The following is a 21,751-nucleotide window of genomic DNA, read 5'->3' as shown; positions in this document are numbered from 1 at the left end:
AGCGGCCTCTTGAATGTGAGCGAAGAGGACCCCCCTTTTTTCCACTTTTATCATCTCCTGCATCTCGGGGGATTCTCCGGTGCGGCTTAAATATTTCACAATTCCGAGGTGCTCCATGCATGAATAAGTGATCCAGAGTTGCCAGATTGACTTATGTAAATCAAACTTCGAATAGCTCTTTTCTTGCAGTAGAATTTCAATGTTTTCCACCCTCGAGCAGTCGCTCAATCAGCCGCGCCACGCAATGTATTAGAATAACCCAATCTGGTGGAGTGTTTCGCCGGACTGATTGAAAGGAATTAAAAACGAATTTCTCAGGTCCAACAAGAGTTAGATGGGGATAATCCAATTACAATTAGGCCTTGTCCGTAATCAGCTACGCCGGCGACGTCGACGGCGACGCCGTCAGTGGTGGTCTCATGATTTAATGCGCCTCGCACGGACGCTTAACGACACCCCATTCAAGACTCAACCGCAAGTTTTACAAGTTTGTTTAGTTGCAAGAAACCGATACTAATTGATTCCCAGTCTTCCGGGTTTCAGGGGAAAGCGATTTTCATTAAACCCTTTGAGGCTCTCTCTGAAACGGTTTTGCTGCGTTATTTGCCAGTACCACTTAAGATTTGAAGGCTTTTCATGTCCATTTGAGAAGAGCGATAATTACTTTAAAGACTAAACGGGATTAGTTAAGCCAATATGTTTATAACAGCTCATTGTACCGCGTCAAGACCTTGATGAAGATGTGAGAACAGTGTTGAACTCAAATGGTACAGATGCGGTGCAATACCATCTACTGGTCAGGCTTGGAAACATATGTCTTTTTATTGAAATCTTATTATATTATTTTTTAGTGTTTCTAGCCTTCTATTATGATTATTTACCTACCTAGAACCAATCCACCCAACCCGGCTCTTAGTTGAGACGTAAATATAAAAGGACCTCGCCTAATCGCGCCTTATCCGAAAATGTTTATCGTCTTTGGTCCTTTCCAGCAAATAGTTGCTGGTGCCTGAACCTTCTCTCCTTAGAGGAGATAATTTCACTTTAATGCTTGCGTTTATGTTCATGTAATTGTCTTCCGCAGGAACACTTACACTCTTGTTTATCTGGGCTATTGCCACAGGGAACATCTTAAAAGATACTAACATGGCGGCGCAAAGTTGGCTTTTATTAAAAAGTTAATAATCAACTTCGCTACGAAAGTATCGGTGGTTATCTCTTAACGCGTAGCCGACAGGAATATATTTCATGCTGTTGTATACATGCATAGGTGGCCATTTATCTTTATAAGCCTTCAACATGTCGTATTTAAGGTCGGGATTTATTGACCGACAGAAGCTGCTTGCTGTTTGGATAGTGTTTGGTCATGCAGTGTGGGATTTATCTTAGGATTAGTATGTAGGTCGAAGGATAATGAGTTTCGTGCAAAGAAATAAGGTATTCGTACCAGACTATTTACGATAACGCAACTGTAACCTGGCCCGCGTCGTTCAGTTGGCGTTGACCAAAAAGTGACATTTGTCAAGAATGACACTTCATGACAGCTAATCAGTTAGAGACAAAGTATGACTTCATCAGAGTATTCGTGTTTTTTTTGTCCATAATGACATTGTAATTCAACTGGCACCAAATAACCAAGTATTTAGTTTGTTCATATCTCGTTTTAATTAAAAGCCGGAAATTTCCTGCTAAATAATTAAAACGTCTTTTGTCAGAATAAGCGCCGTTCAAGCAGCTTTCCGTTGAAAGTTAGATGAGTATTGGCTTACTGAAATCCGTTTTATCGAAGTATATTTTGAAGAATTCTTGATGAAAGGTGTATCGTAATCCATTAAATTATGTTCGAAATTGCATTTAAAATAGGATATTCGCTGTTTGAGATAGAAAAATTGTGCCTATATCGTATGACAACAGGAGGTGGCGCACCCTCTGACGTGTTTGCTGTTTCATAACAAAAGTTGAAATTCGGATGCAGGAAAATATCCTGTCAGCTCCATTTACGTGTTTTTTTCTCACAGTAAAAAGGACGAGAAAATTTGAGTGACTTCCGGGCAGATCAGAAGTAACATAATATTCAGAATTACCCAGGAAAACTCATTGTGTTGCCTTATACATGTGGCCCAGAGAAATAGCAAAAAAGTGGTAGAGTCCCTGCACTTTTTGTTGTCGCCCGGTATACACCCTTGGAATAAATCAAAGGTAGCCCGATTACGCCCTTATCATGGTCATTTCACATATTTTCAATACAGGGGAGTGTCGGTAAATTCACGTAATAGCCCATAAAAGTAACAAATAACCGTATTTCCTCTTAACACGACTCAAGACGAAAATCCCATAATCGAGATACCAAATTGTGGCAAAGTAATGCTCATAACAGTATCGTTCAAGCCTTCCCTTGCGACTCACTCGAAAAAGGATGAGAGAGGTAATGGATATACCTGCTCTGCATGTTTTTTTAACCAGGTCCTATTTTCCACCAGTGTAAATGGAAAAATAATATATTAGTTGTGAATACACAGGTATCTATTTTTGATTACGTCACCATTGGTGGCCACTGGGCGGTGTTGCACCCATAGTTGAATAATAAATATTTTCGGAAGATTTTAATCGGTTTTCATAAGAAACAAAACAATTAGAAAGGACATAAAATAAGGTTCCAAAGTTTCTAAACCTAAAATCGCTGAAATAATTCAGTTTCGGCATTGTAATTTGAGAGTTTCGTTTTATTCCTGCACGTTTAATTAAAATACAGTTTACGAGGAAAGTTAAACTTTGGCCCGCTGTTTACGGCCATATAAGCATACATGTGACGCTTCCCTTGCTCCTTTAGTTTCGACATTAATGCCGGGGGATTATTTCAAACACAAATTTTACAGGTATCTTGTTTATAGTAGACTCTTTCGGCAGACACGACCTGACCTGAACTAATCCTTTCCTTGGCTCATACATATGAAACGGACCACTTAATTGAAAGGTCCTCGATCGAAATTAGGGCCTAACCAATTCAATTTATAATTGAATGGACATGCCACTCGAATTTGCTTCTTAATAATTCATTGGCCTTTAGAATGGAGGAAGAAAGAACAGACAAATTCCGGATCGATAGGGATTTTCAGCTAATTGAATCCGTAAAAGGTTACTTTCTGATGGAAGATGGGGCGTTATCCCTGGAAAAGGACTTAGTTGTGCCTCGACACAACTCGGATCTGAGAAGAATTAAATCCTTTTAAGGTGTTCCGCTAATCATATTTTATCGAAATAAATGAACACTTTTAAAAGTAAAAATGGCCTGTTTCCGAGCACTCAGATGTAAATCAGCACCGGCTTAATTCTGGCATAATCCAATTATATAAAAAGGATTTCACGGGTAAAGAATTGTCTGAGGAAGAGGTTTTACGTCGAACTTCTGTATGGCTCAGGCAGATGGAACACGAAAAGCTCTTTATGCAAATGTAGTCCTTTTGGTGGCTACTCATCGGCTTATTGGAAAGTTTGTTTCTATACTTTGCACTTTGCAGATTTTTCAGTGACAAATTTCTTTATAATATCTGCCATGGCTCAGAATGTACATGATCACAGCACTGAAGCATGACATTTAACTGAAAGCAAATTCAAGTAGTCGCGATGTTAGCTTTCAGGGCATGCCACGGGACCCGAAATCTATAGGAACATGTGAGGGATAGAGTCAAATTTTTGTAGATGCCGATCAATAAAAAAATTTTATTTGAGAATTTCACGGACAAATATTCACAGTCGACTATTTGTGTGAATTAAATCGTTGTTGGTGTTGATTGATTGCACAAAAAAATCTTTTCATCAATGTCATGGACCGAAATGTTTATTCTGGAATACTCTGCTTATGGCATCGGCCCCAGTGCGCTAGAACCGCAGTCGGCAATTTTTTTGTGTACTAATAAAAATTCTCATATTAATTTTGAGCGTCCAAAACGACATATATGAGTGTTCCCTATAAATTATGAATTCGAAAAGTTCCAGTCACACTCAAGCACGTTCTATGGCTGTAAATCTGCGTGACGTATCTATAATGAAAACATATAACGGACCGTTCCCGCTCTGCAAATAAATATAGCGGTTAAAAATTACTTTCACGTGCTCAAAATGATTTCTTTTTCGTAAGAATAAAGCGGTTTTGATTGGACCCATGCAAGAAACCTGGAGCTAAATCATTTTTTCCCCAAAAGGGAAATTAAAAACCGCACTCGTTAGGCATCAAAATTACGGAAAGAATGGCCGGGAAACTTTTACAATATGAGCTGAAACACGAGGAGTTCTCCGCATCCATGTATGTGCCCTTGTTATCCCGAAACCTCAAAACTTTACGCGAGAAGTAATTTGCTTAAGACAAGAGCAGCTCCTCATTTAATCTCGGCATGTTTTCATAAACTCTCCGGGCGACATTCGCCTGACCTCGAGGAAAGTCTTAGCTTGTTCTCTCAAGTTTATTACTATTAAAATTATTATGTTGTTTGAGGGTGTGAAGACATTAAACCGTAAGCTTACATTATGTCGTTAGGACCAGTTATAATGGGCGAGATCATGTTGGTTAACGAGGACTCTTAATGAGCCAGAGATTTCTTCGAAAATACTATAACGCTTTAATTGGTGGTCATTTTGTAAAAAGCAGAAGTCGAACTTATATCAAGTATACGTGGGGATGTAATATTTATTCTATGATTGTTACAATGATGAACATTGGGCCGACATTGCAAATTTGAAGGTTCTTGGGAGTCGCCGGGGGAGCCATGCGTGGCGCAGGAATAGCTATTTACTTGTCATCCTGCCAATTTGAATTTATGAAAACGCGTGAACAAGGATTATTAATAACATATTGATAAAGGATAAATGTACTAATTGTTTCATACCTTTTTTGGAAAGTTTCTCTAAAAGTAAAAACATGTAGTAATTGAGCAGTTATATCAGCAGAGTGACTTTTGCTTACTAACTTCAGCCATTTTGAAACAAATCCAGAACTGTCCTTATTCGTTGCATTTTCACGTTTGGCATTTTAGAAGACTCTCCCACTGTGGCGTGCTTGTTCGAACTGATGACTCGTCAAGAGTACCTATTTGTTTCTTTTATATAACGTAACATAGAACTCTAATATCGTTATTGGATGAGGGCTTCGAAAATTTCTAGTTCCTCCCCTTAAAACTTTCTGCGGAAGCCGAGAAGCACGCAAAGGAACTAATTAAAAAGTTGCTTCCCATCATTTCGTTGAAAACTGAACAATAAAATGAAACACAATAATAGTTATACTTATTTACTATTCCTCCGTTGAACTTGTTAGGGAAAAAATACGTTTCTATTGTTATTTTCTTAGCTGTTGGATTTGCTGTTTCCTTTCTAAATGATCTATTTCCTAATGCATGATGTGGTAACAAAGTGGGCACTCATGCGGCTGTAATCTACTTAACCGACGACTTCGGTAAATGTGAAATTAACGACGTCATAAAACCAAATAGGAAAAAGTTTTTATTCCCTGAAATCTAGTTTTAAAGCCACTTTCCTAATTAAAGCTTCCAAATCCAATAGGTTCTACATTTTGAGCAAATAAATTCCTACTTTTTTCAATATCCAGTCGGGTCTAATTAAAAAAGCAATCATGCCTTGTCATTTTAGGAAGTTTCGGTTTTGCATACCAAACGAAACGAGCTATTTTTCCGAATTTCCCAATATGGAAATGAGCAATATGGGTGTCCATTCGGAATAAACAAGTGCATTTTTGTCGCTCCACTCGATAAATTCCGGACAATACTTGGGAAATACCGCGCTGTACATGGAAACGTTCTTTTGTGAAATTACTATTCGCTTTCAAAAGCTTTGTTTGGAAAAATAGAATCAATTGAACCGATTTATTTGCTCGTGCCAAAGAAATGTGTTCGAATTAGGTAAAATCTAAAATTCCATAAAATTGAGAGCGCACACAGATTGCGTCACGCTCGTCCTGAATCTGAAGTGACACTTTATTTTCGAGTTTTTAGTCAACGCTTTCCAAGTGATAAAACCGTGTTTTCTCAGTTATTACGTCATTCTGTGTGCGCACACTTTGCGACTTTACCAGCTAATGAAATTTGCATACTTTCATTAAACTCATATTAATCCCAACCCCTCAGAATTCACTTTGTTACCTGAAGAATGCTGAGTGAAACTTTTGGGATTTTTAGGTAAACTTTTTCGATAATTCGTTTCGGCCCAGCAAACTTTGGACCTGGGCTGAAAAGGGCATTAGTTAAAATTCCACTCTGGTTTGTTTCCATAATGGGATGGAAATAAGGTGGAAAACATGGAAGAAATAATCGAGTTTCGGACGTTCTCCGGAATTGCCCTAACTTGAAATTTGCTTAAGAAGCTCGTTGGGGTTAATTATGGAAAGGGAGTGTTCAGCTCGAGGATCGATATGCATATTATTTGTATCGTCAATGTAAAGGAAATATTTAAAGATCTCTTTGTACTTATCTGGCTTTATTCATTCGTACAATGAGCTCAAAGCGGATATAGACGTCAAAATATCGCGTCAGCGGCAAGGCGAAATCATTTATCCAGCTTTCGGTTTGTATGAATGTTCCTAAGCCGTAGGGAGTCTGCGACTTGCCAATATTGGGAGGGTTTCTTATAATAATAAATCACGATTAAGCTTTGTGCCAGAGATGCATTGTTACTGTATTATTTACTTGCTTATTATGCCTGAAAATGCCGCAACATGCAATAGCAGTAGCTTCAATATCAAAAGCGAAATTCCATTTCAATTAATAATCTATTTCTGAAAGAATATCCAGGCCGCAATATGTATTGAAAATGCGATTTTAAAATTTAATTTGTTTTCCTGCATTCAACGAACCCAAATCGTTTAAATTGAAAAACATTCATCCCTTGACTAACACATTAATACTTTGTTTATCAAACATTTATTTTAAATATTGTTAAAAAAAAAAAAAAACATTATAATTTTCGAGAATGCTGATGACGTAGCACAATCAAAACTCGAGACTCAGGGGTTGATGACAGAAATGTCAATTTGAGGTTTGTTTATTATATCTGACGTCATTCAGTAGGCACATCTGTATGAAATTAATGAGTTTAAAGGGGGAAAAAAGAAAATTACTTTAGAACCAACAGCTGCAAAATAGCTTATCGTTAATTAACATGCAATTACATTAAGCTTTTAAAAGATATTTTGGAGACTCGCTAATTTAAAAGTGGCAACCGAACTTCCGGTGAGGCACTTAAAGTTAATTTATTTTTGGGCTTGTGATGTGACGCTCTTTGTAAAATGAGGCATTTCAAAGACCAAAGGTAATTGAATTTTTCGTCGGACAAGGAGGGATTTTGTGGATATTTTTACATAAAATCTACAGTATTCTAGTCTGGAATAAAGATGTCCCTCCCCATTTGCTCAGGGAACAACTCTCAACTACCATTAACCTCGGTGTAATCTATTGGAACTTTTATTTCCATTTTATAGGCCGTTTGTCCCTCAAGTTACTCCAATAGTTTGGAAAATTACTACTCAAACCAATTGTAGGGCCATTGGGACACATTTCGGCTACTTACTGTATAAGGCGAACTACGATTTCGGGCCTTGTATTTACCCTGTGAATCTACGACTTTTAGTCCAGGTTCAGAGGTACTTGTCAAAAATTGGCTTTCCATAACAATTATGAGAAAATCGGTATGTTTGGGATGGGCGAGGAAGCTTTCGCCAGGAAAATTGTTTCGTAGCTCCCAATTTTAAACGCATAATGGGATCTCACTTTTCTGTCAGCATTCTAAAAAGGGGCGCACAAGAGGACCCGAAAACACGTTAAAAGTGAGCGCGCCCAAGGCAAGCTGCTTCACGTTTTAATGGCAGCTTCCCTTGAGTTGTAGTGCACTAGTGCCTTAAAGGCACTTACTACTTAATAAATTATATTTCTTTGAAAAACTTAAAAACCACATTATTTTAATTCGCAAAACAAAATACATTTTCCGTTATTTTCAGGCGTTGAAGAATAATGATCTAGCGGCGCAACCCCTGCAAACGGAATTTTTGAAAGTTGGGAAGTAATTATTTGAGAGCTCCTCTACGAGAAAAGCAGAATAAAAGGACCTTCTAGACTTTCTCCGTTCAAAAATCAGATATGCTCCCTACAAAGGAATTTATGCGGAAATAACTTAATAAAAAAGGAGGCGTCATGATAAAAGAAATTATTGAGATGGGAATTGAATGACTTAGGCGTGCTAAAGAGGGGAAAATGGAGAAAGAGTCGGGTAAGTAAAAATGATACGATTTTTAGTGAATTCGAACGATTGTTGTAGGTGTGACCACGCATTAGTTAATCGGCTGAGTTAGGCAGGGGATTACTAACGAATCGAAATAGTTTATAGAATCTCTCTCAGATGGCACTGGGAAGACTAATTATTCTAAAAGACACACTAACCGATGACGCCATTTATGAACTGCGTTACATGAGATTAATTGATTTTTCATTATTCTCAGCTACCAATCGCACTCTTTGGAGATTTATCATGCTTTTCAAAATCGCTGTTTTGCTCAAGTTCTTTGTGCATATTTAGAAAAAAAAAACTTTCTAGCAATAAAAATTTGTTTCGGTTTCAATGCAACTCCGTGCGACTTCTTAAACCGGTTGATTCTACTAAAATCGCTGGTACTTTTCACTTCTTTCACCAATCTTTTTCCAACCGATTTTACACGTGGCCAAATTCTCTGCTTTATGCCCAAAAATACTAAACAATCCACATCCTAATTCTTCGTATATGTATACACCCTCGTTTGTGGGCAAGTATACAGAGTGCTCGTTTCGAAGTTAACGAACGTTCGAAGTTCGCTTCGAATTCCTTCGGGAGCCATCAAATTTTTTCAGCTGTCGACGTATTCTAGAGCTTCAAATTACGCAACTTTGCCCCAGTTTAACAGACCTCGTATCTTTTAAGGTTACTGAGATCCCCATCTTTCAGAACGCCAGAAACGAACAAGCTATATACTTAGGAATAAAAATATTTCTCATCCAAAAACGCACTTGTTTTCAACAGTTTTCCTTGCTAATAGCACTGCAGTATCTTCTCTCTTGACTAGCTTCGTGCATACACCATGTTACCCTTTCTACAGGCGACAGACGCCTGTTAATTTGAAGTTTCACCCTCAAAAAACGTTTAAGTCTTCGTTTTTCTCTAGTGATCTGTATAACAATTTAAGTTTTATAGCGATACAACGAAACGAATGTGCTATAAAGCATTGTTATGAAACAGTTTGCTGTTTGGTACAGCGTCCAGATCATATTACAATACATGTAACAATAACCCAAATTTTACGAATCCGGCCCTCTGCTGCATCCCAAACTGTGTTTACAGATATCGGGGCTCTCGGGTATCATAAGAGATACACTGCCGGTCAAATGGAAACAGTTTTAGAGATTTATATGAGAAGCTCATATCTGTGTCTTTAAGTTTTGGCAAAGCTCAGTCAGCCCTGCTTTTGAAGGCAGAACCTCATTAGGGCACTTGTTAGTGTTTGCACAAAAATAACCCTAACCATCACTCATATACTTGGGTTCTGCTTGGTAACTTTGCAAATTCTTGGAGCCTCTATCTTTAATTTTTAGATCAACCCCCTTCCGAAGTGCAAAATAAAACTGTTTCAGTTTTTGTCACAGTTAGCGTTGGGAGGTTTTCGTCTTCCTTTACGCAAAACAAACGATTGTGACTGCACTAAGTTCAAAGCCAAACTACAGGTAAAATTTCTGAGTAAAATCGATCTATCAAAATTGCAGCAAATTGCTCAAACGAACACAGAACATGAGACGACTCTATTTCAAATTAAACATAAACGCAACTGCAGCAGCCGCGTCGTACGCACAACGGCCCCCCTAAGGACCAAATTATTAGTCCGCTGACAAATTTAACATCCAGTTAGTTTCCATAGAAACAAATAATAATTAATAATTTGGCCCTAACGGAATCAGCCACATAGAGGACGGTTTAGACACATTGTTATGAACTTATTAAATCATGAATTGTTTTCAAATGGCCGATACTGTACAATTTAAAACAATTAATTAATTACGTACACTTCGTTATTTTCTACCTAGCGTACGCCCGGGACTGCTGTCGTTTCCCTTCTATTTGATTTAACTTGAAACGTCTACTATCTTGCGTTTCACTCGTTTCTTGAAGTCAACTTTGACACTTAGAGTATTAATTATCTTTTGTTTCGCATAATGCAAGACAAAACCTTCCGAAGTCTACTACGACACAAATCTAAAAAGCTTCATTTTGCACTTCCAAAATGCCACGAAGGTGTCAACAACTACACTGGCGTAAAGCTTTTTCGGGCGTTTGCCCAAGAATTCAATATGGCAGCCGTAAGAGTTTACAGAGTTACCGTGCAAAACTCGGAAACAAATGACGATCTTTTCAACACGTTATTGCAATCGACGTAAAAAGTGAAGTTTTATCTTCAATATCACTTTCGGTTTGATTTAGACGTTACAGAAGGAAACTAAAAGTGCCGTGTCTCACATCTTTCCATTTGCGGAAAACGGCAAAGCCTAAAGCAATTTTTAAAACAGGGATGAGTTCGTTGCACAACCTTTTCAGTGAACTATTTTCCCCAACAAGTTTAATAACTTTGCTATAAAGCGTGTTTTGTTATGCCCGGCCTGTACGCGCTTTTAGCGTGTTAGTTCACCTAACATTTTACTTAACGCGTCCGTGGCGCTACCTCCAGATGATCTATTTTGATGAATGAAGCTATTTCCATATTACCAGGTGATGTGTGGCGTAAAAGAATACGTGCTATGATCAGTTCTTTTTTTTATTGAATGAATGTCTCAGTCGAAATAATTTCCGTCTGCCGTGTCGAAGTGGAGGTTTCTGCTTACGAGCTGACCCAAATTGACTTAGCTAAACCAAGACGAGCCTGAACTAACTCGATTAATATTTTTCTAACATTTCAGGTCATTTCTGCTATGAACCGTATTCTGCAGTCTCAAAGTCCTGTGCCAGCAACACCAACTCCCTCAAACGAGACAAAACCCTGAAACCAGGGCAGAAAACCCCTGATGGTTCCTGCAGCTGCCTGGGAAAGCGAACTAAGAAGAAAGGAAAAGCATTTCTTGCAGGAGTAGCCACAAACCTGGGAATTTGCGTCCTCTTATTCGGATACACGTTAATTGGATCGGTTATTTTTTTATCTATTGAAGGTGGGTTGGTTTTCTTGAATTTCATGACGAACATGTTCGAATATACGTATTGTATTCCCATCGCTGGCACCAAGTGCGAAAAAAAGGACCAGCTAAAGCCCTTTTGTCGCACTCCTTGTGCCCTTTTCAATTGGCCAAATGAAACTCATTGGTAAATTTTCGACAGGCGGGCACAATTACCAACACCAGATTCTGGCAACAACCTCTCTGGCCATTCCTGATAATGGAAGAAAGCAGGTGAATCACACCACCGAGCTGAAATCCAAAAACGACAAGGCCAGAACTAAGACTGTGGAGAATTTATGGATAATCACTGAGGGGCTAAATATTCTGTATAAAGAGAACTGGACTATACTGGCCGCCCAGGAAATCACCAGGTTTCAAAACGAACTGCTGAAGTCTATGGAAGAAGAGATGGCTCATCAGCAACCTTTGACAATCAGCAAAGATGGCGGAAGGAGCGGGGATAACTTCGAGTGGACCTTTGCCAAGGCCTTTCTGTATTCATTAACCGTGTTGACCACAATAGGTAAGTTCTTTTGAAATGGGAATTGGTTTAGGTTTTGGAGAATTTCAATTTCTTCAATCGTATTGTACAAATTTCGGTCCGAATTTGCATCGAAACTATAGGATCGAGGGCGGGCCACTCCACTTAAAGTGCTAAATTTTGTTCTATACAAGTATCCATTCAAATTGCAAACGATAAAAAACAAAAACACTCTTCTCGAGGGTTCTGCATCGCTGAAACGGCGTTCTTTGTATTCCCCAAACCGGTCGGGTGTTTTTTGCTCCAACATGGAACTCTCCTCGAACGGCAAAAGTGTTAAAAACGGGTTTTCTTGAGTGCCATTGAAACGGTAATGGGAAAGAGCTCATGGTGTGAGGTATAAAATATATTGGCCTGTAATTTTTGTCGGTTTGAGAATTTCATATCTAGTGTAAGCGACAATAAAGTCATACACTCATAAAATAGTCAAGGGGACAAACAGAATGTTCAGTTATACGTAGAGAATGCAAACGAATGTTCAAACCATGACGCAAGTCTGAGTTTTCTTACCAGTTCTTTTAGAGAGGGGAAAACGATTAAATTCCGTGAAACAGTTATTGATACGAAAAATGCAAGAAGCAGAGAAAAGGTTGCATTACCTTTACCCAAAATAATTCTTTTAATTATCAGCCCTCTTAGAGGCGGTTCTACACTTAAACGTTCAAATCATTAATTCGATTTAATCACCCGTTTTAATGTTGCCGCTGGTTTTATTATAAATTAATTTTGTGTAAATAGAAAAATATACCGCCACCTTCGCACCCTGCACATTTTATAACGTGCGTTTTTCAAGTAACACTTTCCTGCAAAATCGTTTTATTTTACTAATAAGAAATACCCCTGCTTTGACCATCGAAACTCTCACTTGCTACCACTGTGCGAATATCTTTAAATCATATTCACCGCGAGCTACTCCGCATCATATAACCGTATTTGTTTATTATATGAGCGCAGCTGAAGGCAAAAGCTATGGCATTGATCCTGTTAAGCTAAGTAACAAAGAAGGCTCTCGATGCAACTAACACGTATGATATATCTTCTATCTCCGTGTAAGAGCGTACATTAAAGAAGGATGGTCATATGTTGCATAAAATTTCAAACGCCTAAGCTGTACATCAATACGAATAATGATGGCTATAATGAAAGTTTAAATAAACAACATTTTAATTTTTTCCTTTATTTTTTAGGTAACACAAATCGCATTACCAACATGGCTTTTAACTCAAACTTTGGCTTAATTTAAAAACCTGGAGGTGAATCAACGGTGAACTGAGAAACTCAAGTATTTAATTTAATTAAACGTAAATTGATCGGGTCGTCTAACTTAACTATGCCCAGCTTCAAAGGCATAACCGGGCCGTATAGAGGGCTTTATGCATACGTCTTTACTGCGTAATATAAATTTAATGTGAGGATAATAAATCTCTTTTCCCCATTATTCAGCAAGAAACCTTCCTGTCGCCGGTAACTTTGACCAAAAGCAACCTTTTTGTATAAAATTTCGCAACTCGAGACATAAATTTTCTGCTTTGAGCTTATTCAAATTTCGGCCACGGAAAATTCCACTGCGAAAACAAAGAAACCTTCAGAGTGTTAAATTTTTTGTAAATTTTCACTACTTCTGTTTTTATGTACGTATACACGATGACGCGACGATGTACAGCAAACGGATAACGTTTACACTAATAGAAGTTGCTAGCGTCAGCGTGTGTGCTCAACCGACGAATTAAATGAGATTCCGACTTTCATTTTCTACTTCCTTGAAGGCAACGAAATAAAAAACCTCATTTACTGAGCCACAACAAATTATTCAGACACTCTAAAACCCGAAATCCAACCCGAACTACAGCCGACTGGCAAACAAGCTGGATCAATCGGTAATGTTATAACCAGGAACCCGAGGCGCATATCCATCAGCTCTGTCTTGGAAAATTCCAATTTTCCTCGTGGAACGATTTTCTCAAATCGTGGCCCTATAACGTGTTACGACGTTATTGCCGTTAAGCAAATTCGTATTGCTGCAAATCCCACATAATTCGTTAGTGTCTGGTGACTTTTTTGAGAAATTGAATTTTAGCAAGGGATGGGTATGTTTGGTAACTTTGTTACTACTTGAGAACAACCACAACGGGGAATTTGAAACGCCTTTAGTTTCACCATTAACAATTCATATTAGAGAACTCTTGACCCTCGTCGTTCTAATAGTTATTTTCGTCGAAATTCCGGATCTTCATGTATTTGAAGATGAAGAATCTTCCGTCGTCTCGTTATTTAAGGGAAGTGTAGGTTTCGTTTCGGCATACATGTTTTTGTTGGTAATTTTACCTTGTTAAGCCAACGCAAAACCTGATTTAGGCAACGGAATCCCTGCAATTGTCTTTGCCATTTTCCATTTCACTTTCTCGTCTCCTTTGTGTGTTTAGGTACGTTTTCTCATCTGCCGATCAGCCTCTTTTGAATTTCAAAAGTAATTGTCTCTGGCTGAAATGTGCCTGCGTTTATCGTTATTTCTGGAAACGAGAGGAGACGTATATGTGCGTATTAAATTTTTCACTTACTTTCATCCGGGATTTTCGTCCCCCATTGTACAATCGCTCAACTTCAAAAAGGCTCTTGCATTCGGATGCGATTATAAATTATTGGGCAAGCCCCATTTACCCTCGCAGGTAAACGCCATTAGAGCCATAATTTCCCTTTGACAGATTTATCTCGATTAACATATATTAATTACTATTATGTGTAAATACGGGTTTATCCGTGAGAAGGCCATTGTGCCGTCCTGAATAAATAAACTATAAATTATTTCTCCGCATTTGGGATACGGGCATGTATACGGCGAGCAAAGTGTGAGATATTCTAAATAGGTTTTTAAGGCGGCAGATTGAGATAAAGCCCTTTTTGGCGCGTTCTAATACCCAGATGTTATGGAAGAGATGCTGGGAACCAACCTGGATGTCTCTGCGCAAGCACAGGTCATACACGATGACGTATCACCGTGGAGGCTTGTCTTAAAGGCCCGTGACGTTTTTCCAGCGTGTCGATTAATGGAGTTTAACTCAACAACCGCCTGTACTGGGATGCTCATTCCGAGTTTTTCCAGATAAATACTTTGCGATCCAAATGCCTGGAACTCTTCGCCGTTCGAAAAGTTTGACTAATTGATGTCACCACGTATGCTCATTTTTACTGCCGACTTTTCCCATTTATACACATATAAACTTAACTCACTTGAACTTTCGTGTTACATAAACAGCAATGATTCGAATCAGTAGCCCCGAAGGTCCCAGTTGTTTCCCTCGTAAACTAAGCTCTATTATGTGCCCCTATGATAACAAATTACTGTTATTGTTATGATATAATCACGCGAAGCGCAGACAACGGGGCTTTCTCAATGTGTAATTTGGACACTCGCATTAACAATAAACAATGTAGATTACCCTGTAATTTTTTTGAAATATTTGCGGCGTCCATTTGCAGCTTCTAACGTTGGCTTAACTTGATGTGAAAAGAGTAAATAATTGAGGTTTGGTGTTGACCAGTTTCCGAGTTCGGACTCCATTACCTTGTCCTCCTTTGACATGAATACCTTCTCGTTTGACTCGTTTTTCTTTAGCCTTCCTTTAATGGAAATATAATTCTTCTCCGGATTTCAACTTCGTACCCCATCACTAAATTTCCATATTATATGGATTTCCCACTTCTTCACGCTTTGACAAAGTGGCTGTCAGGCTGAAAAACGCGAACGAGCCTCGTTGCTAAGGCCAAAACTGGGAGCTAATCCACATAACTTGCCCGTAATGCCGGATAAGAGCCGAACCTGGAAATTTTGTAGTACTTTTTCCAGGTTGTAAGGTTTAAGATTATGTTAAAACGATAAGGGATGCATCAGAGGGACGCCCGCCGAGGGAGCAATTAACTGGGGATTTGTAACAAAAGTAGGGTTCAGCTTTCCATTCACGTACAATAAATTTAAGGTTGACCCATATCCACCTTTAAGCTACACAGAGTAAAGAAATGAAATATGCGTACCACAAACATATCCCGAGCAAACATTCTGCATAAGTGATATACCTCGCTGGTCGTTATTTACGTTTGGCCTCCCTTCCAGGTAGCTCTGATAAATAAAACATGGACCAGGATATGCTTTAAAAGGGCCAATTTTCGGTCTCATTAATTACCTGGATGGTATTTTTGGACCTGATTTTTAGGGCGAATTTAACCAAATTTACGACGGTTTTGAAACAAAAATTAACATCCCTTATAAATCCACCCTCGGGACATATCTCCGACAGATCTAGGCTAAAAGAAAACAGCCTTTAGGAAAAGGGGGTGTATTCCTAGGGCATCGGCAGTGAGAAATGCGACTGTCAGACCTTTTGAAGGCGATTTTTTTGCCCCTCGGCCAGCCAGAGATTTCACCATTAAATGTTACGTTTTTGCCGTCAACTCCTCGGGTTACTCATATATTGTGTTGTGCTAACGTAATTGGCATCTTGGCGCTATTCCGAGGGGCCCTTTCTATGAGATGGGTCATAAATTTTTATTCCTGAGGTTCAGGAACGTTTATTCCAACGAGCGAGGACTCGGGAAGTTTATATGAACTGTTTAGGGAGGTACACTTGTCGTTCTTTTAAGCTGGAGAGACACATTTAAACTGCACCAGAAATAAGGATCCAAAATGTTGATTTAAAATTCGCCATTAGTCTTCTGCCTCTTTTGTCGACTGATGGAAACATCTCCGAGATCTTTTAAGCGATTTATGAGGGCCGCCATGCGCCGCATTTCATGCAATATGTATTTAGGTCCGATAGGGAAATATTTACTTTCGGGCATCATCAAACAGAAAACTTAAAGGGCGTTTTTCCCACCTCATTGAAATCTCTCCGAAAGTTGGCTTAACATAACATTAAATTTAGCTGTTAAACGCCCCATTGCGACGTCATAAATCCTCATAAAACCAGTGCTAGATTTCCAGAATAGCAGGAGTCATAAAACTATGAAAAATTGATTTCCATTTTAAATCTGAAGCCGGAGCAGTAACGCTTTAACTGCCAGGGGATGTACATTTTCTCCATTCTCCTCGACGTGATATTTCATCTGAAAGTACATTCGAAGGTATTATCTTATAAGCCAAGGCGTTTTGCGGGTGGTTATCAATTCAAAATTTGTTTGATTCTGCTCGATTTAGCCGAAAATCTCGTTTTGGCATTTTTTTATTCTACAATCACGTTTTTCTCTGTTGGGAATTCTGGATGCACTATTGCGCTTCCTGATTTTCTTTATTGAGTTGCTTCCAGAAATAAACGGAATATCGAATCGGGTCGTCGGGGCAAATATTTGCATACATCGGTCGTCTTTGCATAAACTAGCAGTTTGATAAATATCAACGGAGGACAAAAGGCACAAACACAAATATTCGCTTCTCCTCCGAGCGAAAACGATTTACGGGATAATACGTTTCTCCATTTTATTACGGGATAGCAAAAATGCTCTGGAAAAGCGTTGTTTGCGGGATTACTTCTCCTTGGCCATTTAATCGTGGAATGCCCAATTGATTTGGAATTATGCTCCTTGGCCACGTTAAAAAGCCAAATGGGCAGTTGTCCGATCGATGGACGTGCGTTAGCTCGATAAATAAATTGTTTTTGAATGTAAATAAGATTTCGGTCGATTTGTCTGAATTCCCGCTCGTTAACAGTGATCGCCAAACACAGTTCATCACCCTTAATTTGTCTCTATAACTTAGCTAAACCGACAGCTTGTTTATAAACAATAATATATCGCAATTACTGTGTATCTCCAATCAATATGTGTGTGTGTGTGTGCATCGCGTCCTCGTCCAGCGATTACTCATGTTAATTTGACAGATTGTCGCTTTGCGTTAAAACTATATCGGAAATTTGCCCGGCGGCCCGACCAACGGACAATGGACGTTTTTGTTTGTCCAATTTTTGGTTGCAGACTTTAAAACCCCTGGAGCTGTCGAAAGCTTTTTAGTCTCAGGTCGCAGTAAAGCGGATTTATGGCCGGCTGTACCCTTTTGCGCGACACCCAATAAAACGCCCCTAACCAGACTAATTGAACGCCTAACTTATCCCTTAGAGCGTCGAAACGCGCCTTCAGACGTAATTTATCAAATTTTCGGATTGGTTTCCAGGAAACCAGTAGCTTTTTAGCTGCAGCGAATAGGTAAGTTGCACGATTAATCTTCGATTTGCACATCCATTGAAATTTTCAAAACATGAGGTGCCTAATTTACATCCAGGAAAGACCTAAAAGTAAGGTCTAAAATTAAAATACAATTTTTTACTCACATGTGTATCACAAGTGGTTTTTCTACATCTACTTACATCTGAAAAGTGAGCGATCCCTCTCGACGTGATGCAGAAAGCGTGGCCTGCCGTAAGGGGGTGCGTTTGACCATCGCCACAACCGACGATTATCATGGCCCCGAGATTCCGGTCATTCCATATAAGTTTAACGACAAAACATTTTTATAAGTTAATTAACTAATTTTATTTATTAAATTATAAAATTTTATTCATTTTATACGATTTCCTCCTCTGTTCGCTATGAACTTATCACGGTGCCTCATCACGCCTTTCGTCACTATCACGACCATCACGGCTTTCCTCTCTATGCAGAGTACCGACACTTTCTTATCAATCCAAAGAAATATCGAAAACGTTTACTGGAAAATTCCAGTTCGTGAGTTTCCATCACGGGGCACCTCCGGATTTAAAGTAGCGCCTTGGTGATGTTTACCAGGAATACACATCAATATATCCTGTTTGGGACAGGAAATGGATATTCTATGTCTTGTCAGCTTAAAGCCTCGCTACGTTCCATCTATTGTTATGTTTGATACAATTTATAGTTCGGGAAGTTATAGGGGGACTGGGGGAATTTGTGTTCCTGATTTGCGTATAGAAATGCCAAAGTTTGTACAATATCTAAAATCGGATCTAGCAGAGATCTGAAGGGTAATAAGCGACGACCCTTAAATGGGAATAAAAGAGATGATTTGTTTTCTGCCAGGAGTAGTTTAATTTGCAATTTTTGGCGTTTGGGCAAAAGTAGGTATTGTTAATCCTAATGAGGGGCGAATTCAAAAAGCCCTCAATGCATGTACCTAAGGTGTTCAGTATGAAAAAGAGTTTTAGCGTTTTCAACTAAGCAAAAATATTTTTTCGGAATTTTTATGCCAACACTAAACACGTTAAGGATTGTGTCCTCCCAATTTTTAAATACATTGCATTCAATAATGTGTCCTTTGTCCGTTGAAAAAAAATCAAAAACTGGCTGCAAAATTATAAAACACGTTATCGATGTAAATCCCCAAGATATTTGACAACTGAGGGAAATAGGTTTAGGGCTTGGTATAGATAGCTTGACCCTATTGAGTAACCGATTTAGAAATACAATAATGTACACATCATTCTGTACTGAAAAGTAGAGTTTTCGCATCCCAAACTTAACGAAATTGATTCAGCAATCAAGCTGCTGAACCGAATTTAATTACCTTTTTGATTCCAATTAGCAAACCAATACATCGATTCCAAATTAGCCTAATTTCAATTAAATATCTGGAACTTATGTTTCTCCCTTTCAGGTTATGGCAGCATAGCCCCAAAAACAACCCTCGGAAAAGCCGTCACCATAGGCTACGCCATGCTGGGCATTCCTTTAACTCTCCTCTATCTCTCCAGCGTCGGCTCCATCCTAAGCCGTGTTGCCAGAGGGGTGTTTTCTCGAGCTCTGTGCTGCTGCCTCTGCTCAAACTGTGGATATTGCTGTTACGACGAGAAGAGGATGGCGGAGAAAGAGCGAAGGATGAAGAGGAAAAGGCAGCAGGTAGATTTCAAGGTGGTACCAAATGGGAGGGTTGTGGTAAGGTGGTAATGTGTAATTCTCAGATGGAACTGCAACAGCAAATGGGGGTGCAAGAGCCGTTTTACGTGAGGTCGAATTCCAGCTACAGCAACAACATCCATTCACCTTGTAGAGATGGGATTTTGAAGGAGGTTGATAGTCTAAGCGGAACTGATAATGAATCTAAAAGTTCATTTCATGGATGGAGCATACTGGCGCCAATCCTGCTCTGCCTTGTTATGATGTTTATTTATATTTGTATAGGAACTTTTGTGCTGTATAAACTAGAGAATTGGTATGTGATACCGAGTGTAATTAACTGGAAAACTACAAACAAGTTTTAGGACCCTCTTAGATGGGTTCTATTTCTGTTTTATGAGCTTGACAACCATAGGATTCGGGAATATGGTCCCAGGCTCCGATCCCTTTCCAGATTACGATTCCAGCACCACCCTCTGGTTTTGCTCAATTTATATCATGTCTGGCATGGCCTTAACTGCCATGTCTTTTAATGTAGTCCACGATGAAATTGTACATAGGTATGTAATTCATGAAACGATGCATCTTCGAAAGATTAAAGGAAGATTCAAAGGTTAAAGCATCAAAACAAGCCAGTCCCAAAGCTCAACTCTGTCAGCTTCAGCGATGACCTCAATATCAACGATCCCTACAATTTGGCCTCATGACAATTCAATCAACAAAAGGGCGCTAATTTTTATCATAGGAATTTAACCGAAGAGACTTTACTTAGTTCTGGAACCCCCACTTCTATTATAGGTAAGTTTGAGGCAATGAATAAGAAGGTTTGCGGCAATTAGATAATTTTAGATGTGGGACATGAACTGGTTCCCATTACTGTGGGTACGAAGATGCCTGAAGTAATTGAGGGGAGCGTTTTAATGACTGGGGTTTACACTCTACCTGAGGAGCCTGAAATGGAAGAGAATGGGGATATGTAAGGACCACTGTATTAGTTCAAAGTAGTACGTTTGTGAATACTTGATCGCAAATAAATTGACACCAAAATATTTCAGTATAATATCGGACTTTGCTGGGAACAGGCAGAAAAGGGGGAAATACGCGTATTAGCTGAAAGGCTCCATTAATTTTCCATAACATCGTGTCATTATTAAAACAAACGATGGAGACGTTATTCGCTCATCATAATGAATATGGCTAATCTGTATATTTTCAGCGTCGTATACGCGCACTGCTTTTCGCAGGACGAAGATAAAGGATAACATATTTCGATTTATTTATTTTCCATTATTTTCGACAATTAAACAACTTTTTTTTTTATGTATAATACCAATCTCTGTTGTAATTTTCTACATATCAGAATTTGTTAATTATCGACTTATAGGAAGTCATAATAAGTTACTAGTTGGGTATACGTGGTGTTTTTGTTATGAAACTGTAATATACATTATTATATACGAAAGAGGGATTAATAAATGAAATGTCGTTAAAATTCTAAATATAGTTAATGAGAAATACTTGTAAAAATGTAAAAAACTTGTAATGAAGACGTGTAATAAAGGGCGATGATGAAAAAAATATTGCGAAATATCAGAGGCGTGTCTTAGATGTATTAATAGCAAACGGCTCAATCAATGACCTACGGTTACGATTCACCACGTACCGCAAGGTTTTTTTAATCATCACTCATTATTACTTATTATTAGATAACTAATATTGTTTTTAATGTTATATGGCAATGGGAAATCATGAATGGAACATTCGCAAATCACATTAATGATTCGTATTAAGGAATTTCGTTATTGAGGATTTAGAGTATGTAATTACAATAGACTAACTTTGTCTTTTCTCAGACTGAAACCGCCTTTAATAAAACTTAAAAACTTCGGCATTTTCAGACAGCAAATTTCAATAAACTCGGTAAGGATCGAAGGAAAACTATTAATATGTAAAAAAAAATAATTCGTAATTTGTATAAAGAAATAAACGATTATTTAAATTTTTAAACTTTTTTATTTCAATCGACTTTCCTAAATATAATGCTATAAGATCTTTAACCTCTGACTAACTACATTTGGGGAACATTTGTGGGGTATTAGCTCCTGTACTATTAAAGAAGACAGTAACTGTTGAC

General features: G+C 38.5%; 1 protein-coding gene across 8 annotated transcripts in view; it reads left to right on the top strand.

Annotated features, from left to right (window-relative positions):
- Positions 1–21,624, top strand: part of LOC136347580 (potassium channel subfamily K member 18) — a 164,882-nt gene extending 143,258 nt beyond the window's left edge. For 4 of the 8 annotated variants that reach the window (XM_066297698.1, XM_066297697.1, XM_066297699.1 and 1 more), the window contains 9 exons: positions 8,000–8,268; positions 10,974–11,219; positions 11,386–11,748; positions 19,379–19,632; positions 19,683–19,933; positions 19,983–20,177; positions 20,231–20,415; positions 20,467–20,621; positions 20,673–21,624. In XM_066297698.1, the coding sequence (XP_066153795.1) occupies positions 8,253–8,268; positions 10,974–11,219; positions 11,386–11,748; positions 19,379–19,632; positions 19,683–19,933; positions 19,983–20,177; positions 20,231–20,324 (1,419 nt within the window). In that variant the 5' untranslated portion in view covers positions 8,000–8,252 and the 3' untranslated portion in view covers positions 20,325–20,415; positions 20,467–20,621; positions 20,673–21,624. Of the gene's footprint in view, positions 1–7,999; positions 8,269–10,498; positions 10,786–10,973; positions 11,220–11,385; positions 11,749–19,378; positions 19,633–19,682; positions 19,934–19,982; positions 20,178–20,230; positions 20,416–20,466; positions 20,622–20,672 lie in introns of those variants that run through there. The other 4 variants (XM_066297701.1, XM_066297694.1, XM_066297693.1 and 1 more) reach the window with 4 other exon arrangements.
- Positions 21,625–21,751: the final 127 nt, after the last annotated feature.

This window comes from Euwallacea fornicatus, chromosome 29 (genome assembly GCF_040115645.1).
Source record: "Euwallacea fornicatus isolate EFF26 chromosome 29, ASM4011564v1, whole genome shotgun sequence".
Lineage (NCBI taxonomy): Eukaryota > Metazoa > Arthropoda > Insecta > Coleoptera > Curculionidae > Euwallacea > Euwallacea fornicatus.
This window is presented reverse-complemented; position numbering and strand designations above follow the sequence as displayed.